At 39.7% G+C, this 22,129-nt stretch overlaps 2 protein-coding genes across 18 annotated transcripts in view; one reads left to right on the top strand and one right to left on the bottom strand.

The window, feature by feature from the left end:
• Positions 1-14,565, top strand: part of lrrc7 (leucine rich repeat containing 7) — an 84,889-nt gene extending 70,324 nt beyond the window's left edge. For 5 of the 15 annotated variants that reach the window (XM_081717541.1, XM_081717539.1, XM_081717540.1 and 2 more), the window contains 10 exons: positions 710-796; positions 3,011-3,122; positions 3,644-3,824; positions 4,852-6,565; positions 7,237-7,386; positions 8,194-8,319; positions 9,562-9,801; positions 9,976-10,068; positions 11,057-11,254; positions 12,255-14,565. In XM_081717541.1, the coding sequence (XP_081573667.1) occupies positions 710-796; positions 3,011-3,122; positions 3,644-3,824; positions 4,852-6,565; positions 7,237-7,386; positions 8,194-8,319; positions 9,562-9,801; positions 9,976-10,068; positions 11,057-11,254; positions 12,255-12,362 (3,009 nt within the window). In that variant the 3' untranslated portion in view covers positions 12,363-14,565. Of the gene's footprint in view, positions 1-709; positions 797-3,010; positions 3,123-3,643; positions 3,825-4,851; positions 6,566-7,236; positions 7,387-8,193; positions 8,320-9,561; positions 9,802-9,975; positions 11,255-12,016 lie in introns of all 15 variants that reach the window. The other 10 variants (XM_027013551.3, XM_027013549.3, XM_081717544.1 and 7 more) reach the window with 8 other exon arrangements.
• Positions 14,566-15,283: 718 nt separating this feature from the next.
• Positions 15,284-21,597, bottom strand: lrrc40 (leucine rich repeat containing 40). Of its 3 annotated transcripts, XM_081717802.1 has the most exons (16): positions 21,301-21,597; positions 20,810-20,991; positions 20,650-20,723; positions 20,439-20,568; positions 19,732-19,855; positions 19,511-19,653; positions 18,950-19,122; positions 18,571-18,661; positions 18,424-18,469; positions 18,188-18,296; positions 17,644-17,751; positions 17,418-17,528; positions 17,228-17,305; positions 16,546-16,731; positions 16,046-16,119; positions 15,284-15,727 (listed from the first exon to the last, which is right to left on the bottom strand). In XM_081717802.1, exons 1-16 carry the CDS (start codon positions 21,443-21,445, stop codon positions 15,720-15,722), a joined length of 1,782 nt encoding a protein of 593 aa, XP_081573928.1. In that variant the 5' UTR covers positions 21,446-21,597; the 3' UTR covers positions 15,284-15,719. The 3 variants fall into 3 exon arrangements, with proteins under 3 accessions (XP_081573928.1, XP_081573927.1, XP_026869343.2); XM_081717801.1 differs by having other exon boundaries at positions 15,284-16,119; XM_027013542.3 differs by lacking the exon at positions 16,046-16,119 and having other exon boundaries at positions 21,301-21,578.
• Between the last annotated feature and the right edge of the window lie 532 nt (positions 21,598-22,129).

The following is a 22,129-nucleotide window of genomic DNA, read 5'->3' as shown; positions in this document are numbered from 1 at the left end:
TCTTGTTGATATGACTAAAGCAGCTCATATTATACACACATTGTAACTATAACAGTGAACCAACAAGTTCTGCTTGGTATGCGATCAAATAAGCTAGAGGGTTAGTAACATATTTTTTGCAAGGAAGAGGCTGCATGCATTGAATAGCAATAACTTGACATGTCGAATATGTAGCTCCCTGTATCTGCTTACTAATTAAACTTTTCATATGGCACCCTATGAAAAACTGCCAGTTCTCGCAGTAGCCTTTTCTTCTCGGCCTGATTGGTCAGCTAATAAAAAGGCAATTGATGCCATTCTCTGCTTTTTCTGGAAAGTTGAACTTTTCTCAACTTTGAAAGTGCTCTGGTATATGTGGACATAGTCTAAGCCTCATCATCATAACAAGGAACTGTGACAAGACCGCAATTCATGCCCATTCATTTATGCTAGGCTCTTCTATGCTTTTTGCACTAGCTATCTGTGTAGAGTAGTGCACAATTGTGTGGTGTATTGTGTCCATTACAGCTTGGTATGGCCTCAACACTGCTACCGCCCACAGTCTTAGAGATCCCGTATAACTGCACAACGCTAAACATCAAAGGGACCTTGGGAGTACTGATGCCATAATCCCATGCCTCTTACACATTCTTTTCTTTCTAGACCATGAAATCCTCCATCTTGTTTGTTTGTTTGTTTGTATGTTTGTTTGTTTGTTTGTTTTGCTTAGATTTCTTTACATCGCGTCGTTCCCAAGCCGCAACAGCCAGAGAATGCGAGCCTGGCCGTTACTTCCTCTTCCTGTTTCTGCCTCATAGTAAGTGGCTGAGAGACCAGACAGTGGACAATCACTAATGGGCTGACTCATTTCAACTGCCTGTAAAGCAAATTAGATGGAACAGACAGAAAATGACCTCAGTCACACCCTTCATGGGAAGAATATAGGAAAAACACACATGCATGTCTGTAGACATAAGTGTATTAATATGAAATTGTGTACCAAGCTTTAGTCATTCATGTTGTATCAGAGGTGGAATTCATTTGCTCCTATTGCAGCAGCCTTTGTAATGGCATGGCATGTGCATCCTATGCCTCCTTATAGCATTTAGTTTACAGCTGTTTTATGTGTCCTCTGGAGCAAGCTAAGTTCCCCATGTTCATTTGCACACAGTCTCTGAGAAGTTGTTCAGTACCGCCATAGTTTTGGACTTCTGGGAGAGAGTGAGGCACACTGCAACAGTCAGGGGTGTGCAAAACCAGGAGGGGGAGAAATAGAAAACAGTGGCCCGAAACGAGCGCAGGGCGGCGGTGACACAGAGCCGTTTGGGGAGCGGGAGAGGTAATGCCACGGTGGGAGTTCTGGTTCGCTCTGCTGCTGCTATGGCTGGGCAGTCGCTAACGTGTTGCAGCCACTCTGGGGGGGTTGGACGTTCGGCGTGCAGAGGGGCACGAGGCATGAACCGACCGGCTGCTCTGGCAGAGATTGACCTGAGTGCACGAGACAGGCATCGCAATGTGGTAGAGTCTATATATTAAGCACACAAAAAGTGAGACTTATACAACAAGGAGATGACAAGTGTTTAAAAGTCCTCAACTTGACTATCATGGAAGTAGTAGTTATTAAAAGGCCATGATTATCCTTAATAGATATTTTTGACTGGGGATACATCAGTTTGTTAACCTACAGTTAACTAGACTTTTTGAGGAGCATTTTTATCAAGCTTTATAAATTGTGTATTAATGTATTAATATTCATCAAGGAGCTCCTTAAAAATCGTTTAAAGTATAATTTTACTGAATGCAGGACCTCTTCATTACTGACCTTTAGTGATTTAAATTCCCATTGGCCTTTCCTTTGTTGTTTGTCTTCTTGTTATCGATATCTTATTTCCATATTAGTAACTGCTAAAGGAAAACAGTAAACCCCCACTTTTAGCTATTAGAGAAATTTAATTCCATAATCAGTAAATACAGATAAAGCCAAAGATAAGCCTGATCTTAATGTATAGCCAAAATGGATGAAGTTTTATTAATGAATTATATTCTTTGCTTCTATGAATCAAAATGTTTTATATTTGTGACACGGAGGAGTTATAGCAGGATGCGGGGACGAGTCACGTAAAAGTGAAACATACATTTATTAGGACACAACACAACACAACGAAGACATAGCACGCAGGCTATCGGTTAAGCATTGACAATGTTCACATTTAGATAAAAGGCTTATATACACAGTAATGATACACAATGCGCAGCAGGTGTGAAACACAAGGAGGACGTGACCATACAGACACACGGGGAGACGTTTGGGAGGAGGGGCTGTAGCATGACAATAGTGATCTAGTGTAACCATGTACCCAATAAAATGGTGACAATTTTATTTTTAGAACAAGGCTGATGTATCCAATTCATGTAAGGTGTAATTAGTTAAATGAATTCTTATGATGTGTAATATATATGCTCGAGTCTATCAGTTCAATGTTAAAAATGTCAGTTAAATGGTTTCTGAATATCTCACATTGCCAGGACAGCTGCAATAAAAAAAATAAAATAAAAAATTAAAAAAAACAATTAAAAAAAAAAAATTCATCTGCCTACTATAGAAAGGCAACAGAACGCTGCATCTTTGATGCATGTCTTTATGGGGCCTGTCACCTGACTCATAGCTGTGTTATTAATAGGATAAAGCAACTGTTACAAAACAGGCATACTTTAACTTTGGTGATAGAAAGACTGCAGTCTCTTAATGAGCATATTTAGATGGCTGAAACCTTTTGAGAAGTACCTGTGACATCATGTGACATCTGACTTTTTCTCTTTTATTTATGTCTTTGGGATTTTGAATAACTGTAGGTGAGAAAAGATGCCGATATCATCTGAGCAGACCTGAGATATTATGGAATGCTATCATGTAACATTACTTTTATAGGAACACCTTCCATAACCCTAAACACCCAGTTCTACATCAAAAGATGTGTGTGTAGTCAGATGCTTTGGAATAGTTTTAAGACGTTTGTGTTTATTTTCCCAGGATTCCATGGGAGGCTCTCCTAATGACATCCGAATATCTGACATGAGGCCAACTCTAGTGGAACCACCTATGTACAAGCCAAAGGTGGTGTTGCTGGGGAAGGAGAAAAAAGGTACACCCAAGAGGGCATTAACACCTAGAGGAGCAGCTGGATTTTTCCCTCTTTGAATTACTAAAGTAGTCTATTGAATCTTGCATTGCTGCATTTTAATGCTACCACTTACCTCAGGGCATTTTTTAAAACACTATATACACTAATTCTGTTATTAGGGTCCTTTTGACATATTGAAGAAATCTTAATGCTTTTTTGCTGCAAAATATGCGTGCCCCCCTTTGACACTGCAGGAATCATTTCTACAGTGCCCATGTATTACATAATGGCCCTGGGGAGTGTTTTAACATAATTAAATGGCAGGTGAAACAGCGTAATTGTGTTTTTTGCCATGGTAAAGAGCGTTATAGGTTCACTGTTGTCATTCCAGTTACGAATAGAGGCAGTTATTCTTGTATACTCCTCTCGCACCTAATACAGTAAGAACATTAAATCCAACATAGGAACAAAGTGCTGCTATGAGCATGTTATGAGTACATAACATTGATAGAAGGTTCCTCTCGCTGTTTTGGGCCCTTCAGAATCCACTGATGACTCAGACCCAGACAAAATGCACTGTTTGAACAACAGTGGCTCCTCTGCCACCTACTCGGACTACTCACCCTCGCAGGGCTCCTCGGGGTCCTCCAACCCTCCTGGCAATGTCAGCTCCCTGCAGAGCGCTGCCAAAGAGGGCCCAGCGCAGACTCACTGGACTAACAGGTTGGCAAGAATTTCATTGCTGCCGATGTTCATTTATATCGAACGATGCTGCACCTGTGCATTTCACAGACAGAACAGCTTCAGGATTCATTAGGTATTGACTCTATGGTGGCCTAAAAGTGATGCTGAGCCATTAAAAATGTCTCTACTGCAAGGACAAATTCAAAACTGTCAGCTGAATCACCTAAAATTAAAATGGTTATAACCACAAAATCAGCTATGTTTTATTTAAAAAAAACACAAGCACATGGTATAGACAACCACTACAAAATTTCCAAATTTCTAAAACATGATGGCATATCCTTGACAAATTTGACAAATGAAAAATTCAGTTTGTTCAAGATAATCTGTGTATAAATTAGTGAACCATTTACAGAAACGGCTCTTTGAATTACAGATCTCTCAGTTACAATGTCTAACCTAGACAATAAGTGACTTAATACCTTGTACATTTAAGAAACATATAGCACAAATCTTTTTTCCATCATATTGGCTTTATCATTTGCTATTGATTACTTATATTAGATGTAAGACCTGCAAATGTCATGCAATATTAGCATTGCTTAAAATCAAGTGGACACAGCAGTGTAGTAGCCAGAAGAGTGTGCATGTCTAAGAAGGTGGAGTGCAGAGCTCCCAGTGCCAAAACCTCACTGCTGATATCCTCATTAAGATGCAACTAGAAATTTTCTTCAGTCTCTCTTGATAAAAGTGGAATATTTGCTTCTCGAGAATTTAAAATAGCTTCATTTTTCTTTCCCTAATCCTGCAACTCAATGCAGTCTGATATTTCACTGAGCCTGATAATAAATTACACCACAGGTATGTATATGAAAGCCGGGGAGCAAAAAGGACAAAAAATAAGACGTTGCCAAATTTTGGCATCTTTTTGATGGCATTGCATTAGTGTTGAGATTAACTGGGTTACACTCATCTATAAAAATCTCACACAGAGTTTCTGTTTCAGATAGAGTCCTTGCTGACGTCCCACTGCCCTTGACTTTTTTCTTTCTGGTTTTCTGTTCAGGCTGGCACAGTCATTCCCAAAGCCCTTAGAGACCAAGCCCCTGCTCAGTCAGAGAGAGACACCCCCTTCGAGCACCCTGCAGCAGCGAGGTGAGAGGCGGCCACTCAGTGATGCCTATGACGGCTGGAATGACGCCCCCCACTATGACAACACAGGGTTTGTAGCGGAGGAGGCTCCTCTTGATACCCCCAGCGGCAGTAGTGGGAACCCTATGCTAGGCACAAAGCCTCGTAGTGCCTCAACTACACATGGGCGACGCCCTCTCATGAGACAGGACCGCGTTATGGGGGTGCCATTAGAGCTGGAGCAGACACCGCACCCTTTCCGCACCACTCCTGACACTGAAGTGCCTCCTCCCCCTCCCCCTAACCCTTGGCAGAACTGGACGAGGACTCCTAGCCCTTTTGAGGACCGCACGGCTTTCCCCTCCAAGCTTGAACTCACCCCAGCAAACAGCCCCAACCCTGACCGCAAGGACTTTGAGCAGGAGATCAGTGAACTACCTGGCACTTTCCCCTCTACAGGAGCCTGGGGATTCCTGGACTCCAGAGACTCAGGGACAGGGCAAGGTCAGCCCAACATCTTCACACATGTTCAGGGTCATAAAGAACCAAATAAAGGTACCACTTTGGTCCTGAGCAAGAGCTCAGAGAGACTTTCACCAATGATGAAAGAGGTAAAGTCCAAATTCAAGAAATCCCAGAGCATAGATGAAATTGATATAGGGTCCTACAAGGTGTACAGCATTCCCTTGGACAACTACAGCTCTAGCATAGAGAATCAGGGTAGTGTGGACAGAGCAGACCTCCCAGGACATCTGGAGCAGAGCATGTCCAGGAGCATGTCTGCACCCATGCTGGACGATGATCTTGATGGGTTTGGCATGAATAAAAATTCGCAGCAGCAGAAGCCTGCTATCCCGAAGAAAGTTTACCAGTTTGACCAAAGCTTCAACCCTCAAGGAGCCATGGATGTTGTGAAACCAGAAAGGAGAGTCCCCCCACCATTCCCCAACACCCCTGAATATGTGAATCAACCTGGCAAGACACTGCCAAAGGAGCTTGTTAGCCCTCGAGGCTACCGTGGCTATCAACCAATGGAGCAAATGTTTTCCTATTCTCAGACATCAGTCACTGATGATGCGGTTCCTTCACAGTTCCCTGCCCAGCCACAGCGGTCACGCCCAGGCTTCCTGCGGCGAGCTGACTCTCTGGTAAGTTCTACAGAAATGGCACTGTTCCGCAGGGTAGCTGAAGCCCAGGAACACCAAATGGCAGACCTCTACAACAGGCCCCAACAGCTTAAAGGCATGCTGGAACACCAGAACAGTCTGTCCACAATGGCTGACACCCAGTTCCACAAGAGAAATGGTAGGTATGAAGAGGAATACTCATCTTATCAAGAAACTAAAAAACCAATTATGGGATACCCCACTAAGAGTCTGACACAACGTCGCCCCCTATCTGCCCGGAGCTACAGCACAGAGACATATGGGGCATCACAGGCTCGGCCTGTGTCTGCCCGGCCCACCATGGCTGCCCTGCTCGAGAAAATGCCTTCAGATTATAATCTTAGTACATGCACTGAGAAGAGCCCTGACGCTGATATGAAGTTGAGACCTGTTCCCCAGAAACCAGAGGACACAAGCTCCAAAATGCCAGTGGACTGGAGACAACAGCTTCTAAGGCACATAGAGGCAAAAAGGCTTGACAGGGTGAGTAAATGACAATAACTCTGCACTGTTGTAACATGCTATTCCCTGCCACCATACATGTGTGGTTGCATAGCACACTGTTTTATAAACCTTGTAATAGCATATGTGCTCATTTTAGCTTGGTCTTACAAAATCACAAATTAATGGCCAAGTCTGTGGACACAGTAGGTGCAGTAATTAAATTTATTGGTTGCGGTACCAAACTAGCAGGGCATTGTTTATCAGGTGTTAAGATGCCGCATTATCGTAATGCTATTAGTCAGTAACTATGCATATTATGGATAGTCTCCCATTATGACAAATAGCAAAGATTCAGTTTGACCATATAGTTAACTGAAAATGCTGTGTTTTTGTGTACATTAAGTCTACAGGTATACTTCATTGTTCACTAATCTTAGTCACATATTGTTGTTATCGTTAGTACTATTTGAATGTAACCACTGTGTTTTGCTGTGTCGGCAGTAATGATGTACTGTTTTGTTGTTGTTCTGTTAGTCAAGCTTCTTCACTCTGTTGCAGCAGCGCAGTGTATGTGGTGCAGTCCAATGTACTCCCCCTTCCACCGCCCCCCCCCCCCCCACCTTCCCCGCCCGCAAAACAGCAACAGCCTCTGATGTTCTGTGTGGTGCCACCCATTCACTCGCGTCATGTGGTTGTTTCCCTCCAATCAGAGCGCTGTCCTTAAGCACAACACAGTAAACTTCGGCATGCTGTACTCTGGAGGCTATGCTGCACCGCATGCCAGCAGAAGCATGACAATAAACTTTTACAATAACACAAAGCATGAAAACCAAACAACTCAGTGGCTACCTCTACCAAATGTGAGTATATAAAAAAGTACCATCAGCTCCAGTTTCAGTGCAGCATGAGACAATAACACTGTGTGATAGACACATTTTTGAGAATATCATTTAAGACAGCTTCTGCTTGAAAAATAAATACATAAATCCCAGGAACATATCTTATTAGTGATATCTCAGTAACTTTTTGTTAGACATGAATTTTTATATATTAGTTGGGATTAAATCACTGGCCAAATGGTGACAGGCAGGCCATTCCTCATATTTCACTGTTTAACACAAATCTAACACGTCACATGTTATCCTCCCGAGGCTAGGCTCTGTCTCTCAGTGCTGTGTGAATATGTGCAGGTGTCTGTGTCGCATGTCTGCAGGCTTTGTGTTTGCTTTGTGGTCCTCTGTGTTTCTGTGTTGCCACTCCCTGAGGGACTACAGATGCACAAGCAAGAGGGATAATGAAGGCCAAGTTGGTTCTTAGCTAATTGGCTTTCATGTTTTACAAGTGCTCAGAATGTCGTCGTCAAAGGCCAACGTTTCTTTTGTATCGGAGAAAAATAGATATTTATTCAAACATACAAATACATGTGTTTTGAGATGATAAGGAAAAATTTCTGAAGTAAAAATGATTATAATTTTGATAATGTAAACAATGGTCGTATTTACAGTAACCATTATATCAAATGAAAGAAGCTCAATTTGATGCTGAAATTCTTTGATTTTCATTTAAACACTTAATGGCTAGTCATGCAAACTCTAAGTGCTGAGTTTCAAAAAGGACACACTTGCATGCTGACTAGCAAGGCATTTTATTGAGTCATTTCTTTTCAGACCCCTTCACAACAGAGCAATATTTTAGATAACGGCCAAGAGGTGGTCTCTCCAAGCACCCAATGGGCGCCCTACTCACTGGGACGAAGAGATGTGCCTCCGGAGAATGCAAATATCATCAAAAAGGTACACTCCTCAATTTTTGGATATATGTCTGGCATAGCAGTGTAAAATATTTATTTCTGCTGTGTTCGTTCATTTATTCATTTTTTTCTATTACAATTTTTTTTTTGCCAATATTCAATTCAAATCAGATACAACTTGTTGGGTACATTTACATTTATTAGTTACACTTATTACATATTACAATAGTTTACTATAAGTTACAGCAGTCAGATAGCAAAGATCTTCACAGCCTTGAAGATGCCCCAGGCTTTCTACATTTTGCCTTTCTTCCAGCGGAGGAATTTGATTATGTGGTAGAGGTGTGCTGGGAACGGAAACCTAGTAACCTGTGGACTGACTGAGTACTGTGGGATGGGGACTGAATGCATCATTCCTGACTGGAAATAAAGAGGCAGAGTTACTCACGAATGAATGGGAGCCAGGATATTAATGTTCATTTAAAAAAAGCCATAGTGAAAGCTTTAAAATGTGTTTAAAAAGTGTCAGTCTTTTGCGTCTGTGCTTTGCCATTAGGAATAAAAGATAAAAGTATGCCAATTAACTCCTTTGTGAGTGAATAATGGAACCTGGATTACTCTTTAGCGATTGTTTGTGTTTTTAAAAGAAGCTTAAATTGGACCAACTCTAATCAAGTGATCCTGACCTGTTTAAAATGGACTTTTACTGCAGTAGTGTAATGTAGTGTGAGTTGAGACTCCAATGCAGGTTTGTGTGTTGAAGTGCAGATGAATGCAGTAATATAAAGAAACCTGGCAAGACAAACATGTCCTATCCTAAAAATAATCCAACCCTGCATCAAGTAGAGATGACTCGCAGCATTTTTTTATGCCATTGTGTTTTCATTCTCACTCCTACAGTCCATCTTGGGGGTACTAATGAACCTTGTCTTATTTCCATTTTGAGCTTCCTGTTCGACTATACCTGCCCTTTCTGGGACATGCCTCTTAGTCCAGCCATGATTGCCATGCTAATTTTTGCAGCGTCAGGGTTAATTACTAGCTGTTACCGTAATCCATTTTGACTCTGCTGCATTCTTCCTTGGTCTCCTTAGCAACCAGAAACTGTCTGTGTATGTCTAAAAGCCATCACTCAGGGCTCGGGCGCAGCTGTGGGGCGATTACTGTAGCGGGCCAAAGCGATTTCAGTGCGTGGCGTACACAGTGCCTTTTCGCACCACACGTAAGAATCCACACAGCTGAAGCTGCTTGCACCCAACCTGCATCTCCCGCTGCTCCTCCACAGGCTGCCATACCGCACCCGCACCAACCGCAGGGCATGATGGTGAGCTCTGCCTCGGCCGGCCCACCCCATCGAGCCATCCGTGACCAGCCGTACGAGGGAGCCATGAACAAGGTCTCGATCCAGCAGTACCAGTCCCCTCTGCCTGTACCCATCACCAACACCACCAGTCCTCGGCCTCAGAGTGCACGGTGCTTCATCCAGACCAAGGGCCAGAAGAGCATGGATGGCTTTCAGGAGCAGGTGCACAGCTGCTCGATGAAGAACAGTGATCTTAGTGATTGTTCTCCAAGTTAAATTGTAAACCTTTGAAAATATAAAGTGCAACCTTAATTTGCAGTTATTAATTTGGTTACACGGCTCCGTGCTCATAGTACTGTTCTGGCTTTTCATCGCAACATGCTGTCTTCTTTGTAGTTCTGTGTTCGGATTGAGAAAAATCCAGGCCTGGGCTTCAGTATCTCAGGGGGAATCGGTGGGCAGGGAAATCCCTTCAAGCCCTCCGACATGGTAAGACTTCACCGTTTTCCGATGTCCAGAAATCATTCATTTCATCAGAGTTGTCTTCCATCTGTGTTTCATACTTCATATTCGATGCTGAATACAACTAACACTGAGATTACACTTTAGTATGGGGGATTGTAGCTCTTGCCTTTGAGTTTCCATGGAAACATGAGCTACTGCAATGCACAACATTGCACACCAGCTGGCTGCATTACCTGTTAACCTTTTCATGGCTTGCCAACAGTAATATTTAGAATAAAACTAGATCTCTCATACATAGTTATATACTTACTATTATTGTTCTTGCTACACATTACTAATGCATAACTGCAGAAGCCTTGTAAAATCAATTGCTTTGTTTATTTATTATAATAATTTTTCTGGTATTTTGTTTTTGAAACTTGTTTAATTATCTGTATGTAAATATTATATTCTATATGTAAATATTGTACTATTATTTAGTTAATGGAACTTAGTTTTTGCCCACAACCTATTACACTTTAGTTCTAAGTTAATCGCCTGGGTTGTATGGAGAATTCTGGGGATCTTCTGAGAAGCTGGATCCTTGTGGTGCCTGAAGGAATGACGAGATGTAGAGTTTGGTGGACTCACAGTATGTGGTACCATTAATGTGGTCAGACATGATGCATACTGTTGGGTCACACGTCTGGTACATACCTGTATGTTTTATAATCTCTGCCTTGACTTGTACATAGAGACATTGATGTAAATACTTATATTTTAAAGTATAAAGTATATTTTTCAACTCTCACAACATTATCATATATATAATGTTAATATTTCAAAATTTTACTTAAAGGCTTTAAAGCTTTCTTAATTAGTGCTGTATCTATGCATCATCTTTAAAACATGTTCAATGCTATCAACTTTAAAACATGGAAATTGAAAAAAGATTGAATCCAGATTGAAAGGCAAAGATTCTAAACCATCACCACCCTGTGATTCCTAACCTCATATCACTTTTGACTTATAGGGTATCTTTGTTACTAGGGTACAGCCTGATGGACCCACCTCCAATGTCCTTCGACCGGGGGACAAAATTCTGAAGGTAACACTCCTCTCCATCACCACGTGTTGTCCAGCGAGTGTGCGACAGAGCGTCCTTCCACCGCACTGCCAGCAGAAGGCTTTGCATGTGGCATTTTGTGCTTGGCGTGTGTGTGTAAACCAAGTGAGCATGGTATTCTTTTTTTGACGCCTGTCAAATTTTGCCATGCTTTACTGGCCTGTCAAATGTCGGTGGACAGCCTACAGCTTGTCCATTATTTTAGGATGGAGTGTCTTTACTTTACTTTTCTTAATCTTAAGTACTTTTATTATGTTAATTGGTCATGTTGGACGTTTTTCATTTAACGGGCTTTAATGGCATGAGAAATTATTACACAATTTGAATTCTAAACCATTTGAAAACATTTGGTTCTTGAACTCTTTTTCCTGTCTTTCTAACTCTGCTTGTGAGAGACTGAATCTGGTCTTTTGCTTTAGTCTAAAATCCCTGTTTAAAAAGATGGAACTTTTTAGTATGGTAGTATTATCAGGGACCAACTTAAGCCTTTTTACTTTGGCCAACTTATTTCAAAGCTTTAAATCCCATTGAATTTAGCCTCCCCAGGATAACAGATACAAGATACATAAGATGAATGACATAGTCACAGTCTGAATATACAGATGTGGTCAGTTAATATTAAATAATTAATTTTAATGTCTCGTGTTTGTCATATATCATTATCAAACTTAAACAAATGCCCGACTTTGCTATCCTACACCAGCAAATTGGGCTTTGTCTGCCTCAATAACTGTATGGGGCTCGAAATGTCCCAAATGTTATTGGGTTGTCTTTGGTGTCGCTTTCAGTGTGTGCCACTAGGAGCCTCTCCTACCGTATCGTAGCCTGCCAGAAGCAGGTCCCTCTACACTCTCTCTCTCTCCACAGATACGAGTTAGCTGAGGAACAGATCTCTCCAAAGACCAGCTTCTCTCCACCTTCTCTCCTTTGCAGCATGACCTCTTCTACCTGTGTGCACATTCTCTCTGGCTCTCTTTCTCCTTCCCTGACAGTGCGTGTCTCTGTGCCCTCTCTGAGCTCGGCCTGATCCCAGCCCTCCTGTGCCGCCCCAGCTTGCTTTCCTTAGGGCACTCTGTTCATCTTCTGCTTCATTCTTGCATTGCAGGCCAACGGACATAGTTTTGTACACATCGAACACGAAACGGCAGTGTCTCTTCTGAAGAGTTTCCCGAAAGCTGTGGACTTGGTCATTTTAAGGGAGAGCACAATGTAAATATTTTTATAACACTGACTTCTTGCTCAAAAGGAACAAGAACTTGTACATCATGTTTTTATCTAGGAAAAAGTTGCCAATTGCTGGACCAATGGCAAATACTAGTGCCAAATGTACAATAGATAACATATCTAATAATGTTACATATGGCTTTCACGTATACCTGTGTTGAAAACTTACACTGATGTGGTTGAAGTTCCTTTCTATTTCTCAGCCTGTGGCTGTAGGTGGGTGCGTTTTTCTGCTTATTTATATCGCCTATTATTTTGTACCTATTTTTCCAAGCAGCTTTTCATTTAAATCTTGAAGCATGAAGGCACATCGGCTTTTAAGAACATTTATTCATCACTGCCTCAACTCTGTAAATGCCTTGTGTAAATATAAACATTTACTTTTCAAATGTTATTAGAGAGGAGAATGTGAATGAAAGCTTTCCGATATTATTTAATTTTTTTTTTTTTTTTTTTGGTAACACGTAGGAAGATACACGCTACTTTATCCTGCTGACCCTTCACTTCATTTGAATTAATTTCTGAGACGTTTTATTAAGTGGTCACCTACTACCACATTTTGGGTGTGGTATTAGATTGTGTGTGGCTCTTAGATGAGTTTTGCACAAATCAAATGGTAGAAAAGAATCCAGATGCAATATTGTTCTTGATTTTTGACTCTTCTGCACCACCCTCTGCTGGCCAGTACAGAGGAGAGTACTACTAAGATTTCCTAGCCTTCATTTCACACAGGGTGGAGCCCCATCCCATTAATTTGCCATGTTGAGAACATGAGCATTTTCACATTTTTCTTATTACCAATATTATTTTAACCTCACATGTAATAGATATCCAACTGGGGGGGGGATCATTCATTTTTATGCATAAACAAATTCATCTACAAGATTTTTAGTCTGTACACTGAAGTTATTAGGTTATACAAAGTGATTTACATACACACCACTACTTTCAAGGCTTTGTTGATGTTCTTCTGCTTTAAAGTCTTTAATCAATAATTGATATTAAAGGATTTGTCATCATTACATAACCAATATCCACAAAAAAGCTTTAATGTTCAGCGCATGCTTTCACTTTTTGAAACTGTCTTATTAGAAAGGTTATTAGGGGACATTGTGGTTTTAATGAATGTTCAGTTGCTTTCTTCACTTGAATTTTATTTTAATTTTCAGTGGAAGCTCCACCTAGAACACAAAAAACCAACATTGTGATAATCGGTACCATAGTGTACCTTAACAAATACATTGCCTATCTGCCCTGGGCATGTCTAAAATATTGTACACAAATGTAGCATCAAGAAGGATGGTTTTGAGCAAAACTAAGCACTAAGATGCCCGCAAACAACCCCAAACATATTTTCCTTCAAAATTCAATATACTTAAGAAGCTTAAGTTTGGATGACAATTGATAAAATACTATTGTGACAGAGCATTTGATAATGATTATTTTTACTAAATGTTTTCAGTAATTATTTCTAATATATTGACATACTTAGCTTTGCTCAAATTGTGATTTTATAAAAGATACAAAAATGTATGGAAGAATATTTAGAACATGAGCGAACACTAGAATCCAACTTAAAATTATTTCTACAGTAATTGTGAATTTGTGTCAAACATATATGTATATGGATATACAAATGGTCATTTTTGTATGTGTTTAAAATCCTATTGAATATAAAAGCTAATATATGGTACTATTCAGTCTAATTGCAGTATTGATGTACATAATTGTGAATGAAAACATTTAAATAATTTATTCCTATAGATTGTGAATGTATTTAAAGCTTTCTGCAGTACGAAGACTTACTGGACTTGAATGCAGTTTCATTTTTGTGCAAAAAGTAATTATATATAAAATAATACAATTATTCTGTTTAGTTAATCAGATTTAGTGACAATTTATCATACAGTTTATTTGCACACGCAAGTTTACTCCTTCCTATTTTTTCTGAATTAAAACAATGTAATTGATGAAATATATATTCTGTGTCTAGAATGCATTTTGCAGATGCTATCTGTACATATTTAAGATAAATTTTAATAATAAAAAACAAAATCTAAAAAATTTCAGACCTGTGCAGCAAATAACGGAGCCATTTTCGGCTTTGGGAGTACAGATTTTTTCAGTATCTAAGAGGTGTTTTGAATAATGTATGAAAGTCTTTATTGTACAAATAAAAGTCACTATTGTTACTACTTCTCATTTCTTGATCCTTTGCAAGTGCTAGTAGTATACAACTAAAAATACAGACATTTTGAATGCCTAAAATATTAACGTTTTCAGACTAAATCCAGGGGGGAAAAATATATTTATTAGGTAATGGTTTTTCAGGACACATAAAATGTGATCTTGGGCTAAATAACCCCATAAACAAATTTCCACCAAAAGCTCATTTTTGTCCTAGACTACACTTAACTCGTTTCAGTGAACACCAACAACAAAAGGTGTCATTTCTAATTGACTTTGCAACCCAGCAAGCATGGTTACTTGGTGGTTAGCATGTTTGCCTATCAGCACTAGGGTCTTGGGTTTGAGTCCCTATCTTCTCCATGTTCTCCCTGTCTGTGGGGGTTTCCTCCCCTTGTCCAAGTACTCTATTGTCCTGTATGAATGCAACCTGTGTCTTAATTATCTGTAGACATAGATGCATGTGAATGTGCGCATGGTTGGTGCTCTGTCTTGGTCTTAACTTCCTCCCCTTCTCCTGGTGCTGTCCACCTGATTGAGAGTACTCTGTGTGCCAACTTGACTGCCGCTTCTCATTGGTGTGCAAGTGATTGAAAAACCTGATAGCTGTCTGTAAAGTGACCTTGAGTTTGAGAAAGGCACTATATAAACAATAATAAATACATGAACGTCTTTGATTACTTTTGCGTTAGGTCTTCATGCTAGCATCTCTCAGACCAAAGATTAAAGAAAACACCATTTATTCAGTCTTATTTATTGTTTGCTCAGGTCAACAAGTACAAAGTGTAATGAATGAGAGAATAATTGATCGGCTGAATCAGTGGATTTTTAAAGGAATAATGCATGCAATTTGTTGGAACATACCAATAAAGACCACTAAGAATGGTATGCAAACAAAACCCCCAAAAAACTAAACACTTAGTGCAGCAAAGGTCTTCATAAACACTTTGCAGAATAAGTTCATGGCACCATTAAGAGGAATCTCTGTCTTCTGCAGTAGTAGAACTACACAGTGACTTCATTTGGTGGCAGTGGTAGCTAAGCCTCTAAAAGGGCTAAAATCATGTAGGAATACGACTTCGTAGATACTCCAGAAGAGCATCTGTTCCCTTAGCTACAACTGCAGCTCTGGGATTCCGGAAAGGGTTTCCATCAAGCATCAGAGCCCTGCCGGGGGAAAAGAGACAGAATTCCACATCATGCAGACCAAAAGACGAAGAAACTAGCACATTTTTATGCTTCAGTAGCATGAAGAGATCATTAGAGTCCATTAGAGATCATCTGGTGTCGTTCAGCAACAGACACTCAGTGTTACAAGGGCTGCTTTTGTTTCTTTAGTGCATTTGGAAATGACCCACTCATGAATGAATGGCTTTTCCTGCAACAGCCAGGCTCCAGATGGGGAGATTAACTGATTAATTATCATCAGGGCCAAAAATGTGCTTAATTCAACACCAGCCTACTCAAGGAGCAATATCCAATTACCTATTCCTACTTTAGTGCAGTGGAAAAGTTCCAAAAGCTCGCTCAACAACACACAAATATGGTCCAGGAAGGGTCTGAGAAGAAGGAGGCAGCAGTTTACTTAGGCTGCATGCTGCACTGTAGCTAAAACAACACGTCTACTTGATAAATGGAGCAATCTGAAGTTCCTCAGTGATGTCTGGATTTGAAACATTCCCCTGTCAAGCTCCCGTCTCACCACACCTGTGCAGTTGTGATTCACTGGAAGAAAACTGGGCAATGGCAGCTCCCATATTCCACTGCAATTTTTCAATCTGTCGATGCTTTACAGCCACCTGGAAATGATGGCTACCTGTATGCTACTAAGGAGAGCAACAATGCTATCGGCATGGTTACCTACTACACATTCAGCATTCACATACACATTCAATGATGTAAGACTGAACATCTACTGGAACCCAAAGCTTTGCTATACACCAGGTGTTGTAGAGTTCTGTGCCTTGGATCTTTTACATGCATACCTCAGGCTGGTGCAGTTGCCTAGTTCTGGTGGCACCTGCATAATGTCATTGTTCTGCAGGTCCAGAGTGGAAAGTTTATCCAGCATCTTAAGACGCACTGGATTGATGCCTCCTATTTGATTGTTACTGATTAAAATGGTCTCCAGGCTGAAGATGGAGTAGAGCACCTCTGGGAAAGACTTAAATCTAACAGATTATAATGAGAAAGGAAGAAAAAACAAGCACATTACCATATGTCAGTCATGCTGTAACATGTTCTTGTAAAGAAAATGAAAACTCAGTAGGTAAATGGGGGTCATGCAGCTTTTCTCAAAGGAATTTTCACAGTGCGATAATATTTATGTTCCTAATAAAAACAGGGTCACCAAACATTGGGTCACTATTAAAAACAAACTACCTTTTTTAAATAGTGATGATATTCATATTAGTGCCGTAAGGAATTTGTTAAACAATAAGGACGAATTTGATTTCTATTAAATTCTGAACAGCAATACTTTGTTTTATTTCATACTATGATAAAAATATCTTTAGTTCTGCCAGCATGTACGTAAACTATTAATCTCACAAAAGAAGATGAAATACTGGTGTTAATTTGAAACTAGGAAAGGCACCAAGCTCAATGGAGGGGTATTTAAGATAGCATTAATGCAAGAGTGGGAGATCCAATGATTTTCAGACTTACCTATTGAAAGACAAGATAATACTTCGTAGCTTGCTAAGCACTTCAATTTCCATTGGCAGTGATGTTAACAAATTATTTCTAGGGAAGAATCCAGTTTGCTGGGCGTTAGTGCATTCCCCTCTTTACGAAGTACTGTTCTATTAGCATTAAATACTGACTGAGTGCAGGCAGACATGATCAGAGTGCTTACCTGAGGTCTACATGTATGAGCTGTTGTAGTTTGGAAAATTCTAGAGAAATCATGGACATTTTATTAAATCCAAGGTTGATATCTGATAGTGTGTTTTTCAGCTCCACAATCCTATACAAATGAGATAACAAATATTAACACATCACCTCTATCATCACAGTTACTAATATTTTGTGGAATATCCTGAATTAACTCATGGTTGGGCCCCACACACTAGCAGCCATACCTGAGTGGTACAGCAGTCAGCTGATTCTTGCTGAAGTTCACATTGACAACAACACTGTCACTGACTGCATCAAACACTTCATCAGGTATACATGCTTCTTGTTTTTCACTATGAAAAACAAATGGACAAATCAAAGGCCCCAGGGCCCATTACAAATGCCCTGATTACAGGCATCATGAAACTTGTCAATGTCACTATAAAATGTTAAAAAGAAATATTATCTGATTGGTTCTGCCTTCTTTGACCTGATCGTTTGGAGACAGCACTACATCCTACGGTTTGTCTATGAATGGTGTTACAGTCCTTTTTAAATCTGTGACTTTTGCAGCTGTAGCAAAATAACAAATTAAACTGTGTATTATTGTATTTTGTCCCAAGAGGACTTCTTGGGCATTTCATGGTTCTGCAAGTGTAGATGACGATATCTCTAAAAAAAAACCAAACTAGCTCTCATCAAGATTATCTAGAAACAAGTTTTTACGTGTATTTATATTCAAGATAAATTGCATATTTTGTAAATACTTTGGGACAATAAGACATATACCTGTAGTCTAACGTCTTCAGTGTTTTGATGGCATGCATGTTAATCTTGGCCTGGCTAGGAAGAGTCATCGCTGTCTTGGGCTCCTCTTTGGGATTGTCATCTGGCTGCTCTGAAATATTACACAACATGAGAAAACCAAACTGACAGCAGTCCATTCCTAACTCAGAAAGGAAGAGCATTATTCTCCTTTGTGTCTATAATGTAAAATGTACATGGATCATAAATTTTGCATATACCTTGTATCCGACTTCGGAGAAATTTTAAGAGCTCACTGGTACCTTTCTGTGATACCGGAAAAGTATACATTAGTATTTTACATACCACTGTATAAAAGGTCAAAGAAAGCTGGGAAATGTCAGAGCTAAAATTTGTTGAACACTCACAGTGAGGAGTTCTCTGCGAATCGTCCTCAGAGGGTTGCCCTCCAGAGCCAAAGATTTCAGTTTTGGCAGGGTGCCAAGACCACAAGGCACACTGTTTCACACAGAACAGAGAGAAAATAGCTTTGTGGGTAAAAGAAGAAGAACAGTCAAAGTCACCATTTGCTACTGGATCGTCATTGATCGCTGTTGCATTTTACTCTTGACTGAAGTGCTACCAAAGGCACTGAAAAGAAAGATACAACCACTACCATGAGGAGACTTCAGAATGTCTAAGCTGAAAGACTAAAATGACTGTTCTGCTTCTAAACATGCTTTTCAATCAGTACTGAAGACACTGGAAGGCTGGCAGACTCATCATGTGAAAGGTCACATCCAGCACCTGGTGATGTCATTGTTTGTAAGATCCAGGCGCTCCAGGCCTTGCAGTAGAGTTATTTCCTCTGGAAGACTCTTCACCTTGTTATCTCTGAGCTCCAGGACACTCAGAGAACTTAAGTGTTTAAGATGCTCTGCCTCCAACACCTCGATCTGATTATTACCACAATGTAGCTCCTAAAACGAGACAAATGTTTTTATTTTTAAAGAATACTAAAAAAAAAAAAAAAAAAAAGAGGTTAAGTCCTTTATTAAGATTTCCCAGTGTTTCCTGTTACTATATTACAACCTAAATTACTTGTTATTGTTTACTGTCAAGACTACATTTGGAATTTATTTTTTTATTGACATATCAGAATTGGTATGCCATTTATTTTACGTAAAAGCTTTAATGCTAAAATTGTGTATGCTTCAAGGCTTTTAGAGGCTTAAAGCACTATATTAAAGCTAGACTTAATAAACTTTGCTGAAGTAAAATTTAACCCGGCTTAAATGTGCAGACTGCCTACCATTTTACATGATTCAGTCTAATAAAAAATGCATCATCCTGCAAGTTGTTAAAAACCTTCAGTGTCTTGCAGGAGGGCAGCTCAGGGAGGAAGCGCAGCTTGTTGTGCCTCAAGTACAGCTGCTCAAGAAAAGCCATCTGTGCCAGTACGGGTGGCACACTCTCCAAGTGATTGCAAGAGCAGTCCAACATTCTCAAGTCTATAGGAGGAAACAGTTTAGCAAATATTTTTTCCAAACAGCATTAGAGAAACTGGGCACAGCTGTGCTGACACTTACTCTTCATCTTACTGATTGCAGGCGGCAGGCTCTTCAAATTGTTGAAGGACAGATCAAGTTTAACAAGGTTGTTGAGGTTTGCCAGGCTGCCTGGTACTGCGATTAATTTGTTGTTGGAGAGATCCTTTGAATTAAGACAACATTTGAGAGATCATATCACATCGAAATTAAAGCAGAAGGTATGACATTGCATTATACAACACAAATTGTTTACTATATGGATACTTCAAACAATCGGTCTAATGCCAGTGATGGTGCATTACTAAAGCATCAACAATAGGCCATAGCCAACACTTGAATAAGTAAATGGAATTTTAACAGCTAAATAAGAACACCAAATACCATTCACAAGCTGAAGTGAAAGAATAAAAGTTTGGCAAAAGGCAGGAAAACAGCAACCCACATGGTAGCAACTATCCAGATAAAATTTACTATTTTAAAGTACATTTTTAGTACATTCTGTCTTCTACTCTTGCACTCAGTTTTTGTGAGCAGGCACATCTATTCTTTACATAAAACTTTGATACAAGCAGGCCTGTGACATTCAGTTTAATTGAGTACATGAGAACTACAAATAATTTCAGTAATCTATGGAGTCACCTGCTATCCAAAAGTGAGCATTCAAGTTCAAGTTTGGTTTATTTGTAACATACATAGTCATACACAGTATAACACGTAGTGAAAGGACGTTTTATTAAAATACTCACAAGGTCCTCCAAGTGACATAGTTGCCCTAAGTCTTCTGGCAATTGTTCGAGCAGATTTTGCTGCAGATGGAGACATCGCAGGTTTATCAGCTTCCAAATCTCCAAAGGCAATTCTGTCAGCTTATTATGACTGTAAAGAATAATTAGGGTTAAAATGTAATGTTTAAGTTTGTACAACTTTAAAATCACAAGATATCATTGATAAACCTACCTCAGGATGAGCTTCTGCAATTGCTCCAATTCGCCAATTGATGCTGGTAGTGTTCTGAGTTGGTTGTCATGAATCTGTGAGTGCCAATTGCAATGCTCTTTATTATTACAATGCAGTCAAGTGAAGATGTTCTCTGCAAACATATTCTGGAGCAACTTACATCTAAAACAACCAATGCAGGTAAAAGTTTAACATCTTGAGAGAGGGTCTCGAGCTTGTTGGAGGAGAGTAGAAGCTTGGTTAAATCTGTTTGCTCCCACCATCTGTCTGTAGCTGCGAAAGACACATTTTGCTGGGCTTCCTCTGGAGTGTCTATGTTCAGCCTCCATACGCTCTGGGGAACTACATAAACACAATGAAACATCTTAGCTAATAGATAGCCGAGACCTTACGGGATTGTTATTTCTGATATTATCATTATGGGTTAATATTATAGCTATAGTGACAACCATAGAAATAAAACCACACAACTGAGAAGTTCAGCCAAATCTCCTACTGCAGAACTAGGTAGCTAAAGCTAACGTTACTTCGTTACTGCTCAGCTCCACTACATTTGATAATGAAACGTGTTTCTTTGCTAAAACTGTAAATGTTAAAGGCGTTGCTAAGGTAGGTTAGCTATTATTTACCACGCTTTTGCTGTCTCGTTACCTTCAGTTAGACCGCGCCCAGAAAGATTGAGCTGCCCGCTTTTTCTGGCAGACTTCAGTAATCCATATGGTACGGGACATTTTTCTATTTCCTGCTTAAATCCTGATCTGGAATCCACTTTTACTCCTCTTTTAAAACGAGACATGAATTTAGCAAAGGGTTCAATTTATGGTGTTAAAAAACTAGACACCTATAGCCATAAACAGCATAAAGCAGAGATTTAAAAGCAGTGTGAAGGTTGCAGTAATGATATACTTCCTGTGTGAGTTCTTTTACAATAAAAGTCTAAGTTTGTGTAATTATGTGATAGAAAAAAAGAAACGAAAATTGGAACCGAATTAGAAATACACCAATTAAGAATACAAATAACAACAAAATAAAAGGTGATTGTCTTTTCTTCATTCCATCCCATTCGGATACCTGCGCGTGTGTTCCTTGTCTGCACTTTCTTGTGCTTAATAGACATGGTTACAGCGCTTAGTTGCGGAGTGTCCAGAACAGCCAGCAGATGGTGCTGCTGTAATGGATATGAAAAAAATAAAATAAAATTGACACTCCTTCATTAGACCTTCAATCAAACTTAAGCTTCACTTAAGCTTAAGATGTTAAAATTACATTGTGATGTTCAGTGTGGTTTTATTTAATTTCATTATAAATGTAGTGTACTCATATTGTTGTCAGTGTACACATCTTTATTTAGCAGATAACCTCATCTCTTTTAAACTTTACCAGACATGTCTAGTGGCTGAACTTTGATGTCTTTTGAATCTTCACATATGACTGAGCAGAAGGGATGGAACTTCAGCATGTATTCATAACCTTGAAGTAG

This window comes from Electrophorus electricus, chromosome 7, assembly GCF_041902795.1.
Source record: "Electrophorus electricus isolate QZ-2024a chromosome 7, ASM4190279v1, whole genome shotgun sequence".
In the NCBI taxonomy this organism is placed as follows: domain Eukaryota; kingdom Metazoa; phylum Chordata; class Actinopteri; order Gymnotiformes; family Gymnotidae; genus Electrophorus; species Electrophorus electricus.
Note: the sequence above shows the minus strand (reverse complement) of the source record. Positions and strands in the feature narration are given on the sequence as shown.